Source organism: Trifolium pratense, linkage group LG2 (genome assembly GCF_020283565.1).
Source record: "Trifolium pratense cultivar HEN17-A07 linkage group LG2, ARS_RC_1.1, whole genome shotgun sequence".
Taxonomy (NCBI): domain Eukaryota; kingdom Viridiplantae; phylum Streptophyta; class Magnoliopsida; order Fabales; family Fabaceae; genus Trifolium; species Trifolium pratense.
Window position 1 is genome coordinate 40,204,339 of NC_060060.1, and position 24,360 is coordinate 40,228,698.

A 24,360-nucleotide genomic window follows, 5' to 3' on the forward strand; every position below is an offset into this window, starting at 1 on the left:
TTTTGAGACAATGTGGCTTCAATATGACCCACAAAATATTTTTGAGTGAATTTCACTATTAGAGATGCTTTAACAAGTTTGGTGAGTGGTTTCATCCAAAAAAATAGTTTGCTGGTGGTCGGTGACGAAGCTATTTGTTTCGCAGTGATGTTGACAAACATGGAGGAGAAATGTTGGAACAAAGAAGACATACCCATGGAAAAATATAAAAACAAACGGAGCAAAAGATTGTTTTAGATATTAGACTCTCTAAAAGTTTAGTTTTTTTAACAGTAGCTAAACGGTGTTAGCTTATAATGGAGTTAAGTGTTTTTTGAAAAATAGAGGAGTGTAAGTGACATTTGAATATGCGGAGAAGTGAGTGTAATTTTCCTTTTTTTTGTTTACAATTTTCCTTTTAATGTTTTATTGGCCAAGTGAACATAAAAGTGATCAACTACTCTTACCCTAGTGGTTTTTTATTTATTTATTTATTTATTTTTTTTTATATTTTGTTTTTGCTGGATGCTGTTAATAGTCTGAACAACAGAACCATGATGGAAAGGTGTACAAGTCCTAAAGACTTTCACAGTCAAGTCTTTTTCAACAATAAGGGTTGAACATATGAATCAAACAACTTTGAAATCATGTGAACGATTTATTTTATAATGGACAAAAATTAAATTAATCTATCAAACGTGAAATTAATCCTAGTCAATAATCAATAGATGTATCAAAGAAAAAAGCACTAAAAATAATTTAGGTTACAGAGATCTAATCCAATAAATCATTCTTTTCTTCTCCAACACTGTTGCATTTGAGCAGCAGCACTTTGAGAGTAGAAGATAATTGTTCATTTGTTAATTGATTGCTTTTCAAAGTGAGACACAATACCTTTAAATACAACCCTAAAGGATAAAAAAGTAAAATGACATAAAATAAACTATTATTTAAAATAACTATTAATTGATACTTAATTCCTGTCACACACTTTTCATTGTTTTCTAACCTCGAGGAAGGATGTTAAATTTTACAGTATACCTTTATCATGGACGTAACAAACTGACAATATTATTGAGCTTCTGCAGATATTTCACCAAATGTCTTGACTATCAACATCTTCGTGAAGCTTATTAACTCTGAAAGATAAATTACTCTTTCTGCCAAAGACATTTACATCTAGTATTTTCTGCCTTTGGCTGCTCTAGATCTCTTTCAGACATATCAAGGTTGTTTTTCTCCTGACATTGTGCAATGTTTGTAATACATGAAGAAGGCTTTTTATACTCCGTCTGTTTGGATAACTGATCGTGTTGACCAGAATGATGCGACCTCGCCGGCGTTTGCGGTGGTTGAGAGCGTTTGAGACCCCTGTTGGAGCGGAGGGGGGTTGTGTACCTGCAGGCACTCCGACGCTCAAGTCAGTATGTGTGTAAGGTTTTCTTAGCTATAAAATGCGTACCTTGCAAATGAAGTGGAGATGCATATATATAGCCCCCAGCGCTGGGCTAAGGCCCTTGATGGCATTAATGGCCATCAAGTGGCTGCCGGAAAACGGCTAAGGAGCCATGATGTGCAGTTAATGCTCATCATTCCGGTTTACGGCCGTTACAATACGCAAGGGTATCTGACCGTTGGGACATGTTCGGATGGTATGTGTGTTCGACACCCACTGATGCTCGAGCTAGACGCTCGGCCCAGAACAATAACCATTACTTGGCAATGCATGAAAAGATTAGCATTATTCAGAAGCTTCAAATTTTGGAGTCATCTGTCAATGTATATTCTTGCAAATAAATAGTTGTGACAACCAGAAAAGACTGACTTGAACTTCACTACTTTTGTAGAAACCAGTATTTGTTGAGCATGACTCTACAACCAACATTCCCCCAGTTTTAATGACAGGCCCAAATCAAAGATACCATTAGCATTCACATATCAAACATCACACACAAATTTACTAAGATCTGTGAAACAGAAAGTAACCCACAAGAAAAGTGGTTTATATCATTATCTTCAACAACACATTTGAATCACTCTATCTCTCATCTCTTCGATAATCCCTCTAAGTACATGTCCATGTTGTCATTGTTCTCTTACGGAGTCCAACCCATCATTTATAGGTTTCTTTAATATTAGGTAAAATCTTATTGAGTCAAGTCTTCAAGTAGAGCTTATGAAAGCTCCATGAATTTACGTAGATCTCGAGCTAAACCCAGCCTTGCTTAGCAAGGCCATTTAACAACTTTGTGCTGACCTTTTGGTCAGTTGGCCTCCTCGGACCTATTAGTGCCTGCCAATCCCCTCAAGTTGTATGCCAAATGACTATCTCCAGTTTTACATGACTCATTTTCAGTAGTCAGCACATCTCTGGCAGGGTGATCATGAAACCAGTCCAATCGCTTGTTAAGCAGGTAGTTTGGCTTTATGATCACATGATCATGAACAGAGGCGATATGATCAAACAGCTACACGGGCATGTGTATTATTGTTGACATCCATCTCCACTAAACTGACAGCTGGAACCTTGTTCAATCCTTTATGCTTTATCATCTTCCTCACCTGCTTGACCATGCCCCATCTTCCATCCGAAGCATACAGGTTTGAGATGAGCACGTAGTAACAAGCCTCATCAGGGTGCAACTCCAACATTCTCCTAATTGCTACTTCTCCTAATTCAAAATTGGAATGAAGACCACAACCATGGAGAAAAGCTCCAAACACACCAACACCGGGCTGAACAGGCATTTTGTCTATAAACTCCAATGCCTCTTGGAGGTTGCCAGCACGTGCCAAGAGATCAACCATACATGCATAATGCTTCATGGAAGGAACATAATTTAACTCCTTAGACATGAAATCAAATAACCTCAATCCCTCTCCAACCATCCCTGAATGGCTGCAAGACGCTAATAAAGTTGTGAAGACCGCTTCATTAGGCACAAGTTCCTCTTTCAACATATCCCTAAAGAGAGCAAGAGATCCAACTCCATCACCTTGCATGCCACACCCACCAATCATTGCACCCCACGTCACAGCATTCTTCTCTCCCATCCCATCAAACACCATGCGAGCTGACGTTGCATCCCCACATTTTGCATAAAAGTTAAGCAGCGCAGTGCCGACGTAGATACTAGAGGATACCAAGCCATATTTGAAAGCAAAAGCATGAAGGGATGAACCAATTTGATGACCACCAACAGAAGCACAAGCGGAGAGAACACCGACAACCGTAACTGCATCCGGAAAAAACAACTCCAATCTCATCCTGTTGAAGATCTCAAGAGCTTCATATGCAGAACCACTCTGCGCATAACCAGAAATAACCGAGTTCCAAGACACAACATCTTTATCAACCGTAGTTTCAAACACAAAACGCCCATCGAAAATGAGTCCACACTTAGCGTACATATCAACAAGAGCATTCCTAAGTGAAGTATCATCCAATCCATATTTAACTACCAGACCATGAAGTAACTTTCCCATAACAATATTTTCCATTTGAGCACAGGCAGAGAGCAAACTCGCAAGAGTAACAGAATTTGGCAAAACCCCAGACCATTTCTTATCAGTGAACAATTCCAACGCAGCTTGAGGATAACCTCTCTGAGTATACCCAACAATCATAGCCGTCCAGAAAACAAGATCATCACCATCATAAGTACTTGAAATCGAAAATTCATCAAAAACAGAACGAGCATCTCCAATATCACCACCTTTAACATACATATTCAAAAGAGAAGTCGCCAAAAAAGAATTAAGCTCAATCCCATTCTTAATAACATACCCATGAACCCATTTCCCTTGATGTAAACACCCCAATTTGGTACAAGCAGTAACCAAACTTCCAACAGTAAACAAATTCCCATCAACAAACCCTTCCCTCATTCGGTTAAACAACATCAACCCTTCCTGAGCACAGTCATTTTGAACATAAGCAACAATCATTGAAGTCCACGACACAACATTTCGATCAGGTATTTCATCAAACACCTTGCGTGCATGATCAAGTTTACCACATTTAGAGTAGGAGTCAACTAGACTAGTAAGAACAAAGCTATCAGGAGGTTTTGCTTTGAGAATTTGGCAGTGAAGTCTTGTAGTGAGAACAAGGTCGCGTAACTGAGAAGAAGTTTTAAGGAGAATGGAGAAAACAACGAGGTCGTTGAAGAAACCGAGGGTGAGTCTAGCGAGATGGTAGAAAGAAACGACGTGGGAGTGTTTGTCATTGAGAAAATGCCAACGAATGATGAGTTTGAAGGAGTGGAGATTTGGAGAGGGTAAGAGGTGAAAGAGGTTGCGGGAGTGGTGGAGGGAGCCGAAGGAGGCATAGAGGGAGATGAGGTTGTTGTTGGTGTCGGGTGAGAGACCGTGGACGAGGAGGGAAGAGTGGAGTTTTTTTACGGTGTCGAGGTTTCTGCAGATACGAGATAGGTCAAAAGTTGGAGGGAGTGAAAGGTGGTGGTTTTGTCGATGACCGTGATGGTGATTGGTGAGGGTGCTCCATTTTTTGCATTGAAGACGAAGCACAGTTCTTGGTACGGTAAACATATGCTTCATCACTTTTCTAAAGGTATGTTTGGTTCGGAGGGGGAGGGGATGTGAAGGATTTTAATAGAGGGGGAAAGGAGGGGAGATTTTTAATTACAAATATGTTTGGTTTAAATGAGGGAACGAGAGGGGAGGTGAGGAATTTTAATAACATATGTGTTTGGTTTACGAGGGAAGGAGAGAAATTTTAATATTAATTTACTTTTTTATCCTTATAATCTTGAAATAGTCTCATAAATTAAACTATATAATATGTTTATAATAATCTCTCAATATTTTTTGTAAAAAAAAAACTCTCAATATTTATGATCCATCTAACCGGAAAAAAATTATAGTTTTAAATTATTTACATCTATAAATATATAAAAAGAATTTATTATTGTGTCAAAAAAAAGAATTTATTGATATTTTATTAAGATACAATATGATATAAAGTCACTCCCTGTGAAAAAAAAAACGTAATAATATTGAAATAATAGACGCAACAAAATGTAATAATAAAAATTATCAAAAAAAAAATGTAATAATAAATAAAATAATATATAGAACATGTACCCAAAAATATAAAAATATAGCAATAGTACAAAACAGTAGTAAACGTAAATGAAAACATGAATAAAAAAATGTAAAGATAAATTGTTAAACAATAGAAAAGCAAAATAAATGAAAACGTAAATAAAAACTAAAACAGAATATTAATGAGAAAAATATAAAAATAATTCCGGTTAAGTAAAATATGTAGGATAAATACAAAATAGTGATGTAGCTTAAAAAGTAAAGCAAGATCATCAAATGGATAGTTTTGGATTTCAACATAAAATTAGGGATAATAATATCAATTTAATTAATATTGTAGTACTCTACCTCCTCTCCCCTCCAAATCCCCCAATTTGGGGGAAAGCAAAAAGTGAGTTTACGAGGAATTTTGCTCACCTCCCCTCCCCTCCCCTCATAAAAATTGAACCAAACATAAATAATTTAAAATATTCTCTCACCTCCCCTCCCCTCCCCTTCAATTACCTCGAACCAAACACACTCTAAGTTTCTTGCCGGTTAAAGTTTACAAGAAAATAGAAGATACACTTGCGGTGGATATTTGGTAGGGGACCATATCCAAGATCCACCCTAACCCAAACCTAAGTCAACGGGTGAATTTCGAGTTGACTGAGTTTGGGTTATGGTGACACCCGATACCACACATGCGGGTTTCGGATCACTCAAACCCACACCCGAAACTCGAACATCCACTCGAATATATGTTTTTTTTTACAACCACTCGAATATATGTTAAATTACCTATATTTTACATTTTCAATTGACAAACATCGTTTTGCTTTAATTATCATAAAATGACAATATGTTTTGCTTAAATTTACAACATATATTTTTGCTAACTGATTGACAATATGTTTAAATTCCTTTGTTTTGCTTAAATTTGCAAAGTAGTACAAAATGCGCTACGGGTTTAGGTGGAAAAACCCGAACCCAATGGATGTGGGTTTGAGTTTTGTTTTGCCGTTCGAACAACCTTTGGGTTTGAGTTCGGGTGGTGATTTCGGGTGTGGGTTTGGGTAGTGTCAAACCCACACCCGTGGGCACCCGTTGCCATGCCATTATTTGGTTTACATGGACATCCCATAATTTCATTTTACTCCTCCGGTCCTATATATAAGAAAAATTTTCTCTTTTAGATTTATTGTAAAATTGAAGTATTTAAACAAATCAACTTTACAATGAATTAAAAAACAAAGTTTTTCTTATATATATGACCGAATGGAGTAGTTGATAACTATACACATCGATGAATTTGCCTCGATTAGAAATGTCCAATTCAAATCTAAAATTTTAGTGAATTTCTTCTCGCTTATCACGTAACCTACTCCTTTTAATTTTATGCTTCTCAAACATTATAAAATTGAGATACTTTAGAGAAATTTTGAAACCACCATCTGCCTAGCTGACAGAGTTCGCTACAGACCAATTTTCATTGGTGGTTAAGTCTCCTGTACCGGTTAAAAAATTTATATACACCCTCCCCACTCACATCTTCTCTTCACCTCTCCTCTCTTTTTTCTATGTTTTTCTTTTCTAGTTTGTTAATTTTTGTCATTTCATGTATAAATGGATGCAAAGTTCGTCGTTGGTTAGTCATAATAATACCTCAGGTGTTCTTTAAAGAGGATGTTTGAGATCGTTATTATAATCGACGAGAGATTTTTTACGGACAAAATTGGAAATGTTATGACTAACCGAAACGTCCCCAACCATTTAAAGCATAAAATGGTTATGCTGTAATCTTATATTTTTGGAAAGAGAAGACGATTGCGGATCCATTTATTTCTGCACCCAAAGGAGAAACTAATCCATCCAGTCGATTTCTTGAATCAATATTTTATTTGTTTGTTTGAAAATTGTGATATAATTTTTTTGTCTAATATTTTAAATTACTTTACTTTCAGTTGTAATATTGATGTATTTTTTGCCTAACAAGTATATATCAATGTAATTTTTTTTGTAGAGTATATCAATGTAATTTTACTTCTAATGGTAATAAAAATTAATATTTTGAAAACTGTTATCTCATTAAACATTAGACCAAAAACTTTGTGTAGAACAATCCGCTAATTAAGTAGCGGACTCTGTAAATCGTTTGTTCGCTACTTAGGTAGCAAACTACATCAGAATAGAACTGTCCAAAACAACCCAAATAAAAATACGATAAAGACATAAACGCGTAAGTGTGTTTATCCATTATACATTTGGATTTTATTTTAATTTAATAATTTCTTTTTATTTAAAAAATATAGTTTAAAAGGTTCAAGATCCAATTTTAAAATTTTGACCAAAACTTTAAAATCATGTAAATTGACCAAAAAATATAGTTTAAAAGGTTCAAGGCTTGCTTCAAAAAATAAATAAATAAAAAATACCCCAGTCTGCAGAAGTGCTCCCAGAAACAATTTGGATTTCTTCTCTCGGCTACTACAATAAAAATGTGTTCAATGAACAACTAATTTACTGAACATTCTAAGCTTCATTGATATTACAAAACACATTTAAAAGTTTTAATTACGCTAATGACAAAACTGTGATTGAGGAGAACAATCTCGCCATAAATAAAGGAAGAAAGTTACATTTCATTCAAAAAATAGTAATAAAAAAATAGTAAAATTTAATGGAGCTACATTTCATTCAAGCATGCAGCCAGTGAAAGTGACTAGTAAAAAAAAAAGCAAGAGTGCACAAACTAGCACATTCTAAAACAATTCTCGAAAGAGATAAATCACGTAACATTATTCAAGAATAATACAAGTTGGTATTATCCGAAGAATAACTGAAAATCAAGCATATATCCAAATACGGGTTTGAAGAAATGTACATAGAGAAATCCCCGCGCTTTAGACATCAAATGTCTGATCAATATGTAAATTGGCCAACCTTACCCTCTATAAGTTCTCCTCTATAAACTTAAGCCTCTTACAATAATTAGGTTAACCGAATCGATGCCGGGCACCTCTGTCTACGGGGTCTTCTCGTTGTCTTGCCCCAACCTGTTAGGCTTCTATCCTCCAAACCCACTTCAACATTGTTAAGCTGCTGCATCAGCAGGGTACAAGTTTCAATGGTTGCCACTGGAGGAGGGGAAGATGGTGGAACCTGTGACCTCCGCCTACCCCTGCCACACCCATTTCTAGAAGAGCTTCTTCTTGTTAATCCTGTCCATGCATAACCTGTTGCTTTCATAAGCCCGCCAAATGTCTGAAGGTCTTCTGTAACTTCATGCCTTGATAAAGATGAAAGGCCTGGAAGGATGTCCCTTTGGAAATCCCTCCGCTGCCTACCTCTCCTTGCCGGCCCCTTTCGTGCCCGGGTAGGTAATGAAGCTGTTCCAATTTCTTCTACTATGAAATTTTCTGGGACAAGTGGCTTGGGCATGTAGTCTTCTTCCTTGATCTCTTCCAGTTGCAATGTCATGGACTCAAAGTAATCGATTTCTTTTGAGGAAGACCCCCCTTTCCCCTCACAAGTTTTCCCCCTTGAATTATCAAACTTTCTCTGCATATCATCTACACAAGAGGAAGCTACATCCGCAAACCAACTTAGTGGGTCGATCATTGGCGTTTCTGACGGACTGCTAGTCGAATCATCCACTTGATTACAGCAAAGAGATGACATCGAAACAATTGCCTCAGCTGCATACCTCATAAATTCATCTTGCGGTTGTTCAACTGTGACTTGTGGGCCTAGCAGTGATACTGAATAAGATTCAACCTGCTTTTCTTCAGGAATGGCATCGTCCTCTGTCTCGGGAACAGCAGGGGCTTCAAGATCTATTACCACCTTCATTTTTACATTGGTGGTTGGAATAGTTGTTGGAATTGTTTCATCCTCACTCATACTCAAATTCAGGTCAATTTGATTTCTAGAGTTGGCTTCCATTTTAGAAAATCCTTCATTACAAACAATAGTTTCAGTGACAGATTGTTTGTCCATGTCAACCTCCAGAACATCAGCATCACAAGGCAAGTTAATATCAAGTACCAGGTTTTTCCGATTATTTTCCACCAGTCCTGTGTCTGATGGATTGGGAACTGACACAGGTAGAGAAGTGAGTAAAGGTGAGTCCTTAGCAGAAATCAGAGGCATACCAAAAATGGGAACACCAAGAATTTTCTTTTTGCTACTGCTCTCACCAGCTTCTATCATACAAGGCCCATTTGAACACAAACTCGAAGTTACATTGTTCATAAAATTTTCCCTAGCCCCCTTTCCAGTTTCATCCTTGCTAGATAAAGAAGCAACTTGGAGAAAACTCAATTCTCCAGAAGTTAAGCGTCTACCACTACCAGAATTTTGAGCCTCATTCTTACATGTAGTCTTGGATCTAAGCCAAGGCAACACTGCAAGCTGCTCCCTGTGCTTCTGTTCTCCATCTACGATTCCAAGACCCGACTGGGTATCTAAGTCATTGGATAAACCATTTGAAAGTCGCACATTCAAGTTAATATCTTTTCCAGATGTCATGTTGCAAATTAAATTTGACCTCTTATTGTAGCTTACTGAACCATTGTTAAAGTGTTCAGCAATCCTGGGGTTAAATCCATTCTGCACGGATGCCTCACAGTGAAAACCTGGATTATTATGCTTGGAATTGATATTGAGAGGCCAACCATCTCCCAAAATCCCATTGCTTTGATGTAACTGGGAACTTCTACTCAAGGCACCAGATGCATTTAGAAATGGAGATGGAGGAATCTGAACAGACATTAACTTCTGGTTTAGACTACTACTTGCCATTTCCCGAGCTGACTGAGACCGAGACTTGGCAAAATCTGAGGAAGGAGAAATTGCAAAGAGCCCAGGACTGTGCGATGATACAACAGACTCTGGATGCTTATCAGTCAAGTGCGCATTATTCCTTTGACTGATATCCAAACCGCCTACCGTCTTTTCCCTCCATAAACCAGTCTTGCTTCTATTACTTAGATAATCAGATGTAGGTTCGGAACCTTTACCAAGTGCATCTTGTATCGTTGGGGATGAAAAAAATGACTGCTCTCGTTTGAGGACTTGAGGAATGGGATTCAAACTGCTTTTACCTTGCCCTGTAATAATCATTAAGAACTTAATTGTTACGATACAATTTATCAGATACCATATCAATCACAGTACTTATTTATTGTTACTATTGCAAAACCAAAAAGGAAATCCACAGTTAACTCTTTCTATAATTTTAAAGCAGCTAGATGATAAAAATCTAACCTGTCTCCTTTGATGAAATCCACAGTTTTCCACTCCCATCATTCTTCAAATATCCATTATGTAAAGGAGCATGATGCGGGTTGAGTAAATCTTCCGTAGGAAAACCAAAAAACCTTGACTTCTGTTTGGCAGATGGATCAGAGCATTCAGCTTCCCCTTGATAGGGATTATGGTTTAGAGGAGGAATACATGCAGCAGCATTTATTTCTTCCACTTGAACCGGTTCATTTAAGTCAGCGAAACCATTTCTGCTCCTTAAAGACTGCTCAGATCTTGAAGTGCCTTCATGGCTACCAGTCTTCTCACCATTGCCACAAAAAAGATTCACATCATTTCCCTTCCCATCTTTACAACATCTATCAGGAATTGTTGTGCCACTTATATTTTCATCACTAAACTTCTCACCTTCGTCAGTATCAATGTACTCGTCAGCAGGGAGGTGAAGGTCAAACATTTTTCTCCTCACCTTTGAGGGTCTAGACTCCAGTATCTCAACATCTTTTGAACTACTCCCGTTTGGTGATGGAAACAGACATGTTTGCTTATTGATTCCTTTGTTAGAACAAAAAGGAGAATGAATGCCCTCAACGCCTGAAGTAGATGGTCTATCACAAGCAGAACTTCGTGTTATTGGAAAGCTAGGAGTGTGCCACTTTTTAGTATCTTCAGATGTTATTTGAGTTGACAAAGGACCTGGGGAAAATGATGTACCAACAGATCTATGGTTTCTGCGCAATTCTATCATTTTTACTTCATCCATCAAATCTCTTTGTATTCTGTATAAACGATGAAGTTCAAACACCTGATTGATAATCCATAATTTAAATATATCAATGGTTTCACCAATCATAGGTAGATAAAAAATTAATCCAAACTATATCACCCCTTGAACCATATGCATGTTAGAAGAAAAACCTATATCTAAAACTGATTAACGTCAATATTGAACTGAACAGGTGTTGATTTCTCACTGTTAAAGTACTCAAACAACCACTGCAGCAATTTAAAATTACCATATTTTGAGAGAAACAGCTCTGACAAAGGAGAACAAAGTAAAAAACGGGTACAAAACAATTGACAAAAAATATTTAATCTTTGATCACCCAAAAACTTCCATGAGCATATTATTTAACCTACAGGCTAATAATGAAAAGAAACTAGAACTATATACCTGATTCTTAAAGATAGCCTCATGCTCAAGCATCGTCTGCTTCACGACATCCTTATCATATGCTGAACATACATCTGCAGCAGCACTTGGAAGATGGTTCTGATAATATTGCCCATTTGCCAGTGCTTTATTGCCATAAAATAGGGGCCAGCCACAACTGCTGGATTCCTCATTAAGATCTCTCATTGAGTAGTATCCTGGAAGACTCTGAACTTTGGTGCCCATCCCTGATAATTAAACACATATTTTAATAAGTAATTTTTGCCATAGGTTAAGTGATAAGAGATTATATAGCTTCTCTTTCGACACAATAATATCACAATCCATGCAGTATCTTGATTTATTTCATACGCATGAGTTGTGTCATGAAGAAGGTATCCACTTTTGTTAACATTCCAAATGCGGCATGGCATCAAATAACTCAATCCACGAAAAGCAGCTAAACAATTCAATGACTCAAAACTGGATTTAATGATGGGAACCCATATCCAAATAGTTACCCTAACAATGAAACGACATCACATATACAATGCTAGCAATTGCAAAGATAGTATCCTATCCAGAAATTTAAAGTTCTTTCCCATAACCATCCATTAAATATACATGAACTATCAAGGGAACATCTCAGTAGAAAAAAGGAAAAAAAAGTAATATAAAATATATGAATTAATCAGGTTTTAACATCTTTTCACATGCATTGATCTAAAAGTATAATGAATGAAAGTAAATCTTAATATAAAATATTCATAACTCAAGTACAGTTGAAGAGTATGTAAGTAAACTTGTTACTAATTTTTTCATGAGCAGATTAACATTTTAGTAGCCCATTTCATTAAGGAAAAAGTTATATAAATAAGTATTGAACCATTGAACAAGGAGCAAACACCTCCTAAAGTTCTAATTCCTAAGCATAGTAGTCAATCCCAGATAGCAGAGTGGAGCGGCCGACCTCAAAACTGGGATAGCGGATAGCCGCTATTTGAATATTTACTTTTATCTAACTAATTAATTAATTTATATTTTATATATATATATATATATATATATATATATATATATATATATATATATATATTCCAAATAATAATTATTTTTTAATTATTTTTATGATTTATACTATATAAATCTGAATATTTTTATACTAAAAATGTTCAAGTATATTACTATTAGTATAATTATTATTAATATTTTTCTATTATATTTTGACAAAAGGTATGTTATTTTACTGGGATAGCGGAATAGCCGCTAACCCGCTATTCGCTATTCCGCTATCCCAGTTTTGAGGTCGGCCGCACCACTCCGCTATCTGGGATTGACTACTATGCTTCAGACTACCCATAAGAAGTGAACACATCCCTACCAATAAGATGTTGCAATGTTTAGTAGTATCAAAACAAAGTACGTATTACTTGCAGAAGGGGTAGCGATGTAACAAACATTGGTGAAAATAGGCCTTTAGGTCACAAAATACACGTATTTGTTAGTGTTGACCTACAAGTGTAATATGACATTATTTAAGTTTGCAAGAAGACGGTCAGGTTTATAAAAATGAAAAAACAATAGCTCATTCATTCCAATGTAACTTACACTAATACACTAATCTCATGATACACCAATTTGGTGAAAATACTTCTTGACACCCAATATTGGACAAAGGAAAGCTTAGCAATCACCATAATATTTTGTCGATGTTTATAACCAAAAATATCAGCAGTCAGTTCTAGCAGTTGAACAAGCAGTACAACTAAGCAAATAAATCTACTCTTGAATCAAATATTTTGTCACGTTTTTATAATTCCCCCAATAAAATACTGTCAACTAAGCAAAAAAAAACCCACCCCCTCCAATTTTGGCTTAGCTGTCGATAATTATTTCTATAGAGGACAAGGATTGCAATTTGGAAGAATACATTTGAATCCAACTTATCATTCCACAGGCTAGAAACCACACTTAAGTGACAAGTTCCAAATGCATTAAAAACGATTCGTTCTCTATCAATTAATATCGGAACTAGGAATTTCAAATCTCAATGAAATAATAATAATTTTCAACTTGAATAACTACACATAGGCTCATCATTGTAACGAAAAATCTACAAAAAAATTGAGCACCTCAAATTAGGCATCACAATTTCATCTTTGACATAATGGAATTATTGTCATTATCTTCATATGAGTAAAAAGACAAGCCACTAGGTTTGGTCCAGTGGTGACCGGTGAGGGGTTTGACTAGTATGCATGAGGTCCTCGATTCCATCCTCATTGATAACATTGTAAACCAAAAAAAAAGAAGAATGAAATACGTATTAAACTATTAAAGTAACAGAAAATTTCAATTGTATTCACACTGAACCATGCAAGTCTTCCCTTGATTCAATTACAAATTCACAAAAAAAAAATCTTTATATATAATATAAGCAAACCTAAATGAATGACAAATTTGAATTGAGCAGATCCTATTCAACAATTATCAAACCAACGGTTATTTATCACACAGAAAGAACAATTCAAAACAATAAAATTCAACATCTGAACATTTCATATAATCAAGCAAATAAAAAGAAAGAAAAACACAATTTAAGTTTATATATTCAGTTGAATAATCCTAGTAACCAAGAATTTCATTTTTATAGCACTCAAAACATTATTAGTTCAAAAATAATAAAACCAAATTGTATCAAATTATTAAGTAAAATAAAATTAAACATACAATTCAGAAAGGATTAGTAAAATTACCTCAAACCCACATCCTTGTATCACTTTGCTATTAAGAATCCGCCATGGATTCTACCATTCAAAATAGAAGAAAAATTCAGTGTTTGACTCCAACTATTAAAATAAAAAATTGAAGAAATAAAATTAAGAATTAAAAATTAACAAAGTGGGTGTGTTGTAGTAACAACATTGAAGAAGCTTAGATCGTCGATTTCGATCTATTGGGTCTTTTTATTTTTTAGACACATACAAAGTGAAGAAGAAACAAAAACAAAATGAAGTGTTTTTTTTTTTGTTAGAGAGAGAAAAAAAGGAAAAAAAAAAGAATTATAGTGAAGAGAGAGATCCCAGATAAGAGAAATCTGCTCTCACAAAAACAAACGACCTTCTAAGAACAGTGACATGAAATTTGTCAACATCCGGTCTCTTTATATATTCTCTGCTTTTTCTTCACTGCTTTCTCTCTCTTTCAATTTTTTTTCTTTCTTTTCAGTTTTCCATTTTATACAAAAATAAATAGTACTAATATTATCGGGAGAATGTTAATATGTTCATGTACGACACACGTTAAGAAATCAAAAATATGAAATATGCGGTAAAATTTGTGCATTTTAATTTTTTAAGCATTAAATTTTTTATATCATTAAATGTTGAATTTCTATATTAAGATATATATTAATGTGTCTTATATGCACATGTCCCTATTATTAATGTATTTATGGTCTTTCTGTTTTTGAAATTATCTAAACAAATGTATATAGTATATTTCTAGATTCTCTCCACTTGCTTTTTGGTTTAGAAGTGTCGTATTTAATAATTTTGAGATTAGATTTTAGAGATTTTATAAAAAAATATAATTTATTTTGTGCTTGTTTTAGATTTTAGAGATTTATAGAAAAATAGATTTATTTTGTGCTTGTTTATTGTAAAAAGTTTTCTTTTAATAAAATAATTTTTAATTTATTTGGATAAATGTGTAAAAAAAAACTTATTTGGATAAAGAATTTAATTTATATGCACCGTCAGTGTAAAATTGTTTTACACATGCGTCTAATAATATATCAACATATTATGTATGGTATTTAAAAATATATGATGTGTCATGTTCATTAAATGATGTGGCAAGACATCATTGGATACTTGTGTAAAAAAAATTTACACTGACGGTGCACAACAATTATACTCATATATTATTTGAGAAGTTACTTTTTTCCGACCGTCGTGATATTTCTAAAAGTGATTATTTTTATTAAAAAAATGACTTCTTTTTTTTTTCTTTCTAAAATAAGACTGTAAAACGGCCTCCATATTTTATTATGCTAATAATAAATACCATGTAGTCCTGTTTTAAAAATTTTTAGGTACAAAGTCCTTTTTTAACATTTATACCATGTGTATTTTTTGGGCAATTTTTATCGTGTTAAGCTATAAGGTTGAGATCCGGATTCCCTTCGGTACTGCAGAAGGTGCAGTTCAATCATGGTCATCCATTTTAATAAAAATAGGCTTAAATGCAGTTTTGCCCCCTCTGTTTTGATTAAATCGGAATTTTATCCCCCCTGTTTTAAAACGCGGACTTTTACCCCCCCTGTTTTATAATTTTTTGGATTTTGCCCCCCCTAAAATTCTGCTTTCGAGTCATAACTTTAAAACTTCGCACACAACTCAATTTTGATCAATAATTCACCAAAAGGATACCGAAATGACCGTAATCGAGTTATCTTTCCACATAATCAAACTCCACTGAATTTGGAGTTACAAAGAGAGATTAATTACCGTTTTAGTGAAGGTATGTCCCCCAAAATTTTGCAAAAATCTGCTTTCGAGTCACAACTTCAAAGCTTCGCATACAACTCAATTTGGATCCATAATTCACCAATTGGCTACCGAAATGACCGTAATCGAGTTAGCTTTCCACAGAATCAAACCCCACTAAATTTGGAGTTACAGAGACAGATTAATTACCGTTTTAGTGAAGGTGTGTCCAATTACTAATTCTGCAGAAATCTACTTGTGATCTTAAAATTCAACATCGTCTATCGAACCCATCGTAACTCCAAATTCGACGAAATTGAAATGCCAACAAGGGTAATTTAGTTAGATTTCCATACATGTAAATAGTATTAAAAAATGAGCTACAGGGTGAGAGGAATGACGAAAATACTAGTAGTAGTTTCATACGATAATTAATTTGAACAGACCTTCACTAAAACGGTAATTAATCTCTCTCTGTAACTCCAAATTTAGTGGAGTTTGATTCTGTGGAAAACTAACTCGATTGCGGTCGTTTAGGTACCATTTTGGTGAATTATTGATCCAAATTGAGTTCTGTGCGAAGCTTTGAACTTGAGACTCAGAAGCAGATTTTGTGCAAAATTTTGGTGGGGGGCAAAATCCAACAAATTATTAAATAGGGGGGGTAAAATTCCGCATTTTAAAATAGGGGGGGTAAAATTCCGCATTTTAAAATAGGGGGGGTAAAATTCCGCATTTTTCAAAATAGGGGGGGTAAAACTGCATTTAAGCCATAAAAATAAAAACAAAAACAAAATTACTAGAGTAATAAAATGAAGGAAAGAGATTGGACTGCGGGGAAAATCTACTACAGATGATCTTTTCTCATATGGTTGATTGGATATATATAAAATCAAATATTATTATTTGTGCTGAAAATTTATAATATGTCCTTTTTTACATTCATACCATGTATACCTTGCACAATTTTTATTATATTAAATTAATTTAATATTATTTTATATCTTCAACCTTAATTATAGATTAGATTTTTTTTTTGGTAGAAAGTCCTTTTTTCCATTTATACCATTTGTATCTTTTGCACAATTTTTATGGTGTTAAACTCCAAGGTTAATTGGATATATATCAAATAAAACATTATTTTATTTCTGCTGAAAATTCATAATATGTCCCTTTTTACATTCATACCAGGTATATCTTGCACAATTTTTATTATGTTAATGTTAAATTATTATGTTATTTTATACCCTTCAGTCTTAATTATTGATTAGATACTTTGTTATTTCTAAAAAAATTAAAAATAAATTAATTATTCAATAAATCTAATCTAACAAATAAGCTTATGTTTATAAATAAGGACGTAGGTGAAAAAGAAAATGCACCTTACGTATCTTACATTTTTTTTTGTTGTATAAATTCATCCTTGCTAAACAATAGTGAAAAGTTCATATTTATAACATGAGATCCTAAAAATATATTATAATGTTACTTTTGATAATTATCAAATGAAAAGTATTATACTAACAAAATATTAAAATCAACCGTATATGTAACATGATTTTAGAAGCACCAACTATAACATCAACACAAAAAAAAAAAAAAAAAACCACTACCTAGTTTTTTAGTCTAATGATTAAACTTTTACACTATGAGTGCAAAGAAGTGAAAAATATAGCGTTCAAACTTCATCCCCTTCAATAATACTTTCTCCGTTCCAAAATACAAGAACTATTAATCATTGCACATATGTTAATATATAATTTTGATTACGAATATTTTTAATTGTCTATTAGTAAAAATTACAAAAATTTGATATTTTGAAAATATTCATCGAAACAAGTCAAACAATATCTTATATAATAATATTTACATTTATATACTTTTAGAAAAATACAATCAAAACAATACATATAAATAGTGCATTTAGTCAAAGTGAACCTTATAAAATGGGATAGAGAGTATTCATCAGTGGCTACTACATGAGCTATTATTAATGAATATAAATAGAGCTATTAATTATGAATAAATGAAATAGAGAAATAAAGTAATATTTTTGCTAAATTATCGTTATCAAATATAGTTTGAAATTCACCAAAAAAAAAAAAAATAGTTTGAAATATTTTTTCTATAAATAAGTTAAATATTGTGAAACAGTTGAAGTATGAAGTAGTATAGTACAGTAGGTTTTTTTACTAATGTTTTTTCTATAAATAAGTTAAATAACATTTCTGCAAAACAGTTAATCATAGTATATTGTACTTTTATCAAAAAGAAATCATAAGTATTGTACTACTAGGCTAGCTACTAGTAGCATTTATTATCATTTCCATGAGGAAGAAAAGAAAACATTTTTATCATTGTTTTTGTATTGACGTTTTTATAAATAAATAAATAAAAAAAAAGAAGATATTTTTTAGCTTTTATAAAATTTGAGAACCGTAATGTATTTGTTGACAAATATTCCTCAAATCCAACTATACATGCATGTATGCACTTACTCTTAAGGTACACACAATCTATTTCAATTTATCACTTTATCTTATCTTAAGTAACTACCGACTTGAGTGTTAAAGTACTAACATTCTATGGTAAGCACACGGTTCATTAATTACGTGTAAAAATAAACAAATTGAGTTTCCATCGTTAATGGAAAAGGACAACATAGTTTTCTTTTGACTTACAAAGGAACTACTATACTACTAACATGTTACATGAATAAATAAATAAATTTAACACAAAAGTATGAATTTGGAATATTCATTCTATACTAATTTTAATGTTTATTAAGCCTAGAGAGGACAAAAATGGTAGCTGAAGATGTAACTAGAGCTGCAGCGAAACAAGCAAGATCAACACCTGTAACCAAGGGAATATCGTTAAACTTCTCTATTAGTCCCACTTGAAGAATCATCATCACTGCATGCCCAATTTTTGACTTTGCTTGCTCAATTGATTGCATTCCCACCCACCTTGGTGGTGACTGAAATTTAAATTAATATGGAATCAATATCATCTATCTATATATGTGTATAAAATTGAGATTAATTAGAACATTTTTGTTTTTATTTTCACCATCAGAACCGTCTAATCTGGTTTGGGAGTCAATTCTGACATCAAATCGTTCCAGCTCTCCCGATAAATAATTAGGACATTAGCTAGCTTGTATTTATAGTAATGATTGTGAAAATAAGTACCTTAATTATATAGAGGAGACCAGATGGTTCATTTTGTTTATAAGTAGCTCTGCATGATCCCACAAACATGACATACAAACCAACCCCAAACATGAGTAAGGCTGTTCCTACCAGGAACATATCTGCATGCAACAAAAATTAATTGAGATTGAGATTGATTATTTTGTTGGAATAATTAACGACTTAATTAAATAGGATTACATTAATTTCTTTTGTCAAAAAACACAAACAAATTACCTATGGCTTCAATAAGTAGATGAACCAGATGTCCCTGATCCAACCTTTGAGACATTGTGTGTAAATAATGTGCGTATGACTCAATAACAAGAACACAGCCCTGCATTTCAGAAGCCACATGTTTTTACCGTGAGAACTTTCTTTGTCTTTAAAAATGGAAATCTGGTTACTACTAGCACTAAGGGTCCGTTTGATTCGCTAAAAAATAAGGGACTGGACAGGACAACTGTAGTTGTACTGTGTTTGATTGTAAAACTGTTTCAGGAACTGGACAAACTGGGAAGCAATGGACAGGACAAAAACAGAATTTTTTGTACCTCACTAAACCACAGCACAACTTTTTGTCCGCAGTACAAGTTGTCTAAAATGCCAAAATACCATTTTATTAACAAAATATCGTATAAGACAAAAAAATGTTCAATATCCAAAAAGTTTGTTCTGTGCTGTTCTGTCATGTGTTGTGCTGTTCTGTCCAGTACTTACCCTTTAACAAATCAAACACACCATAAATGAAAATAAAGCTTGAATTAGTAATTAATTAATTACCTCAAGGAAACACAATACAGAGCCGAGTAAAGATCCAGCCACGGCGAACAATGTAAAAAATCTGCAATCTATGATGGCCTGCACAAGTAATTGAAGCAACATTAATCACAATTAATATTAATTTTACAGTTTAACTTTTAAGTAGATCATTTTGCCTAATGCTTGGGCCCGCCCGATCAATTTTAATATTTATAAACACATTTTTGGATCACTCACACCCAAGACCGGACATCTTGAACATAATACTTACGTGGCTCAACAGATCTTGAGTAACTCTCAGATACCATTGTCTTATAAAATTGACTGTTCACTGCTTATAAACACACTTTCAAATCATATATATCATAGAAGTACCTTTTCAACGAGCATCTGGGGGTGTAAATTCCGTGCCAGCTTCTTTTGAATCACAACTTTCCGCAAAAGAAGCACGAGCATAGCATTGCGAATACTTGCTATGATCTCAGCTAATAATTCTGACAATCCTTGAGGAACGTCCTGCTGTACTGGTCGTGATATGGTTAAATGGTTGGTGCTAGTCATAGATGCCTTCACGGCCACCACATGATTCCTTTCTCCTTTCTGATCAGCTGAAGAAGCTATCACATGATCTCCACTCAAACTGGCCCTGCTTTGAAACCGCAGCAAACATTTCGACGAAATAGAACCAGAAGAAGGAATTATTCGATCAAATGGCACCTTAGAGTGTCGCAACAATCTAGTGGTTGGCATTGATATTCAAGTTGGGTCAATGTTAATTATTAATTCCAATTACAAAGGATTTGAACGGTATATATATATAAGAGGGTGTGTGTGGCACAAGTATGAGGAAGATTCGAGGTATATTTGATTAGGTGAGTTTTGGACACAAACTGATCAATCAAGCTGAACTTTCCAACGGACTGAGTGAATCAACACATGCCAATTTCAGAGGTTTCCAATATTGCTGGACATCCAACGTGTTTCGTTTCAATTTCAATTTTACAATGCTACTAGTCATATCCCCACAACGTGTGGAACCCCTCACATTTTGCGACGTACACGTGTCATGTAATTGTCTTTTTGACAACTTTTTTTATTTTTATGCAATGTTTTCATTATTGTTGTTTTTTTGTTGAGGTACAAAGTTTTTTAGTTGGGGAACCTGTAGAACATATGGAGCTTGGTATATGGGCTAATTAAGGTCGTCTGCTGGTCAATCCTTTTAACAGTTGCGGATTTAAGACCGCTTATTTCTACATAAACTAGAATTAGTATTCAAAGCTGTTATTATTGATCATATTTATTGGGCCTAACCATTAGATCACACAAACTTCAACCCATTTTTATTAAAACAAAAACACACAATTAATTGCACCCCATAAAACATTTTAATTTTAATTGGCAAAATTACACTGCAGGTCTTTTATTTGTAACACTTTGATCTTTTATATATATTTTTGTAATATTTTGGTCCTTTATCTTATTTTTTTGTAACACTTTGGTCATTTATCTTTTTTATTTGTAACACTTTAGTCCTTTTTTTGTAATACTTTGAACCTTATCTTATTTATTTATAAAAAAAAAAGACCTAAATGTAAAAATAAAAAAATAATAAAGGACCAAAATGTTTTTTAAAAAAAAAGATAAAAGATCAAAGTGTTACAAAAATAAGATAAAAGACCAAAATGTTAAAAAAATAAAAATAAAGGACTTGCAGTGTAATTTTGTCATTTTAATTTTATGTTTTGAATTAAAAATGATTGTATTATCATAAATATCTTTTTTTTCCCACACAAATTAGAAAAATACCATTTTAAATAGTAATGTTAGTGTTTTTTTTTGAAAATGCTAAACAGTGCCCCCGGGACACTGTTTAAGGAACCAAATATAGTAATATCATATTGAAGTTTGTGCAGTCAACGCCTCGAAAATCTAAAAAATATAATTTTCAATTTTAAAATTTTTTTTTTTGATTTCCTTAACCAGTGCCCCTGGTTAGCATGACTTTTTTTTTTACAAAGTAACATTATATTTTGTTGACTAATATCTCAAATATTGTCAGTACCAAATGTGGAAAAATGGACCAAATAAATATTATATATCGGTGTCTGTAACTTTTGACGTACTATTTATGAAAATATTCGTATAATTTGTTACTATGATTCTCTCAGTTGATATTTATTTGTTGTTGACTGTTGTACTTGTAGTTGTATTGCTTGCACTTCTTCTTGGAAATAGCATGGATGGCAGCCGCCAAGCTGTCCAATGTGTTTAACGGGTTTCGCAAGGAAATGAAAAATTGAAAACAGCGGAATTGTTTTTGGAGTTTTGTAGGTTACATTTCAGGTCAGACTACGCTTTGTAGTTTGTATTATGTGTATGACCAACAAATTTTAGGAAAAAGATTAACGGCTGTTACAGCAGCCGCTGTGGCAAGAAGTAATCAATCCTCCCTCCGTCCCACAACAATCACATGACTGATTCACTTATGCCAATACATAATTTTGACAACTGATATTTTTAATTGTATAAATTATAAAAATTGATACGGATCTAACATCTTATATGTTAATATTTATTTTTATTTAGGCTTAAATATAGTTTTACCTCCTATTTTGAAAAACGCGGAATTTTACCCCCTATTTTAAAATGCGGAATTTTACCCTCTATTTTATAATGGAAAATGCTAAACAGTGCCCCCGAGGCACTAGTTAAGGATGCAAAAATAGTAATTTGGCATTGGAGTTTGTGCAGTCAACTTCTCGAAAGGTTAAAAAGTGTTATTTACTTTTCAAAACTTTCTAATTTTGGTTTTCTTAACCAGTGCCCCGGGGGCACCGGTTAGCATGACCCTTTTATAATTTATTGGATTTTGTCCTCCACCAAAATTTTGCACAAAATCTGCTTCTGAGCCTCAAGTTCAAAGCTTCGCACAGAACTCAATTTGGATCAATAATTCACCAAACTGGTACCGAAACGACCGCAATCGAGTTAGTTTTCCACATAATCAAACTCCACTAAATTTGGAGTTACAGAGAGAGATTAATTACCGTTTTAGTGAAAGTTTATTCAAATTAGTGAAAGCCTGTAGCTCATTTTTTAATACTATTTACATGTATGAAAAGCTAACGAAATTACCCTTGTTGGCATTTCAATTTCATCGAATTTGGAGTTACGATGCGTTCGGTAGACGATGTTGAATTTGAAGATCACAAGTAGATTTCTGCAGAATTAGTAATTGGACAGATCTTCACTAAAACGGTAATTAATCTCTCTCTGTAACTCCAAATTTATTGGGGTTTGATTCTGTAGAAAGCTAACTTGATTACGGTTGTTTCGGTATCAGTTTTGTGAATTATTGATCCAAATTGAGTTCTGTGCGAAGCTTTGAACTTAAGGCTCATAAGCAGATTTTGTGCATAATTTTGGTGGGGGGCAAAATCCAACAAATTATAAAATAGGGGGTAAAATTCCGCATTTTAAAATAGGGGGGGTAAAATTCCGCATTTTTCAAAACATGAGGGGGTAAAACTGCATTTAAGCCTTTTATTTATTAGTAAAAAATACGGTCAAAATAATATGTGTGAATAATGCACAATAGTCAACTGACTCACTCATTTCAGGAGTATCTTTTATCTAATCGTACATTAACGACCGACATAATTAACATAATTTTAATGAAAAGACATGATTTTGAGGTAAATCTGAAATTATGAATTCGTTAACGAAAAGATACGCCAAGGCGTTCAATTGATTAATTTTGAGGTAAAATCAATCAATCGATAGAGCAATGAATTAATCGAGTTATATAAACAAAGCGACCATAAACACTTTTCAACCAAGCGTAAAATAGACAAAACTAGTTTAGAAAATTTATAGAACACCTAGTGTGCAAGGTTTCTTAGTTTGCTTAAAAATATTTGCATTAAGTGTTTTTTACAAACACTTGATGTGCAATCAACAAGGTTTTGTTTGAAAATAATTTCAAAATTACAGCTCAAGTGTTTTATCAAACATTTGGTGTGCAAGTCACAAGGAACCTTTCACACACACAATATTTAATCAATTTTTAAACTAATGAACAATTATGAATAAAGCGTTAAAGAAAATTAAAGAGACACGAGAGATTCATTAGAGACTTTCCGGATTTTTTTGTCCTCGCTATTGTTCGATATGTCTCCCTCAATTCCCAAAAAGAGGAAATGAGAAATTTATTTCAAAAAATACCGAGGAATTGATATCTTTTCCTTGATATAACGTTGAAAGACATTTGAAGATTCTTTGCTCAAAAAGGAATTTGTCATTTCATTCGTTTTTGAAGATGCACCTGAACGAATTTGGATTGTGTGCAGTTGACTGCATGCATTCATTCAATCTAGACCGTTTGATCAAGATGGCTCAGATTTTAAAAGCAGATTTTAATTATAAAATTTGATCTTAAAATTTAGACTGTCTGATCTTGATCAGACGG

General features: G+C 33.6%; 3 protein-coding genes across 4 annotated transcripts; all 3 read right to left on the minus strand.

Annotated features, from left to right (window-relative positions):
- Positions 1-1,690: 1,690 nt before the first annotated feature.
- On the minus strand, positions 1,691-4,559 carry LOC123909876 (pentatricopeptide repeat-containing protein At2g03380, mitochondrial). Its single transcript, XM_045960803.1, has one exon. It carries the CDS (start codon positions 4,537-4,539, stop codon positions 2,440-2,442), a length of 2,100 nt encoding a protein of 699 aa, XP_045816759.1. The 5' UTR covers positions 4,540-4,559; the 3' UTR covers positions 1,691-2,439.
- Positions 4,560-7,647: 3,088 nt separating this feature from the next.
- On the minus strand, positions 7,648-14,649 carry LOC123906968. Of its 2 annotated transcripts, XM_045957003.1 has the most exons (5): positions 14,367-14,649; positions 14,200-14,250; positions 11,465-11,691; positions 10,294-11,095; positions 7,648-10,136 (listed from the first exon to the last, which is right to left on the minus strand). In XM_045957003.1, exons 3-5 carry the CDS (start codon positions 11,687-11,689, stop codon positions 8,017-8,019), a joined length of 3,147 nt encoding a protein of 1,048 aa, XP_045812959.1. In that variant the 5' UTR covers positions 11,690-11,691; positions 14,200-14,250; positions 14,367-14,649; the 3' UTR covers positions 7,648-8,016. The 2 variants fall into 2 exon arrangements, with proteins under 2 accessions (XP_045812959.1, XP_045812958.1); XM_045957002.1 differs by having other exon boundaries at positions 13,576-14,577.
- A 3,679-nt stretch (positions 14,650-18,328) lies between these two features.
- On the minus strand, positions 18,329-20,798 carry LOC123911116. The gene is made up of 5 exons (XM_045962470.1): positions 20,265-20,798; positions 19,911-19,988; positions 19,365-19,464; positions 19,128-19,249; positions 18,329-18,913 (listed from the first exon to the last, which is right to left on the minus strand). The coding sequence occupies exons 1-5, from the start codon at positions 20,637-20,639 to the stop codon at positions 18,707-18,709; spliced, it is 882 nt and encodes a 293-aa protein (XP_045818426.1). The 5' UTR covers positions 20,640-20,798; the 3' UTR covers positions 18,329-18,706.
- Between the last annotated feature and the right edge of the window lie 3,562 nt (positions 20,799-24,360).

Excerpts from the sequence above, each read along its gene's own strand:
- LOC123909876 (XM_045960803.1), bottom strand. The coding sequence starts at position 4,539 with ATGAAGCATATGTTTACCGTACCAAGAACTGTGCTTCGTCTTCAATGC.
- LOC123906968 (XM_045957003.1), bottom strand. The coding sequence starts at position 11,689 with ATGGGCACCAAAGTTCAGAGTCTTCCAGGATACTACTCAATGAGAGAT. Across the intron at positions 11,096-11,464 it reads AGGCTATCTTTAAGAATCAG|GTGTTTGAACTTCATCGTTT; the intron begins GTATATAGTTCT and ends ATTATCAATCAG. Across the intron at positions 10,137-10,293 it reads GATTTCATCAAAGGAGACAG|GGCAAGGTAAAAGCAGTTTG; the intron begins GTTAGATTTTTA and ends TGATTATTACAG.
- LOC123911116 (XM_045962470.1), bottom strand. The coding sequence starts at position 20,639 with ATGCCAACCACTAGATTGTTGCGACACTCTAAGGTGCCATTTGATCGA. Across the intron at positions 19,989-20,264 it reads CCCAGATGCTCGTTGAAAAG|GCCATCATAGATTGCAGATT; the intron begins GTACTTCTATGA and ends TTACTTGTGCAG. Across the intron at positions 18,914-19,127 it reads GTCTCCTCTATATAATTAAG|TCACCACCAAGGTGGGTGGG; the intron begins GTACTTATTTTC and ends TTTAAATTTCAG.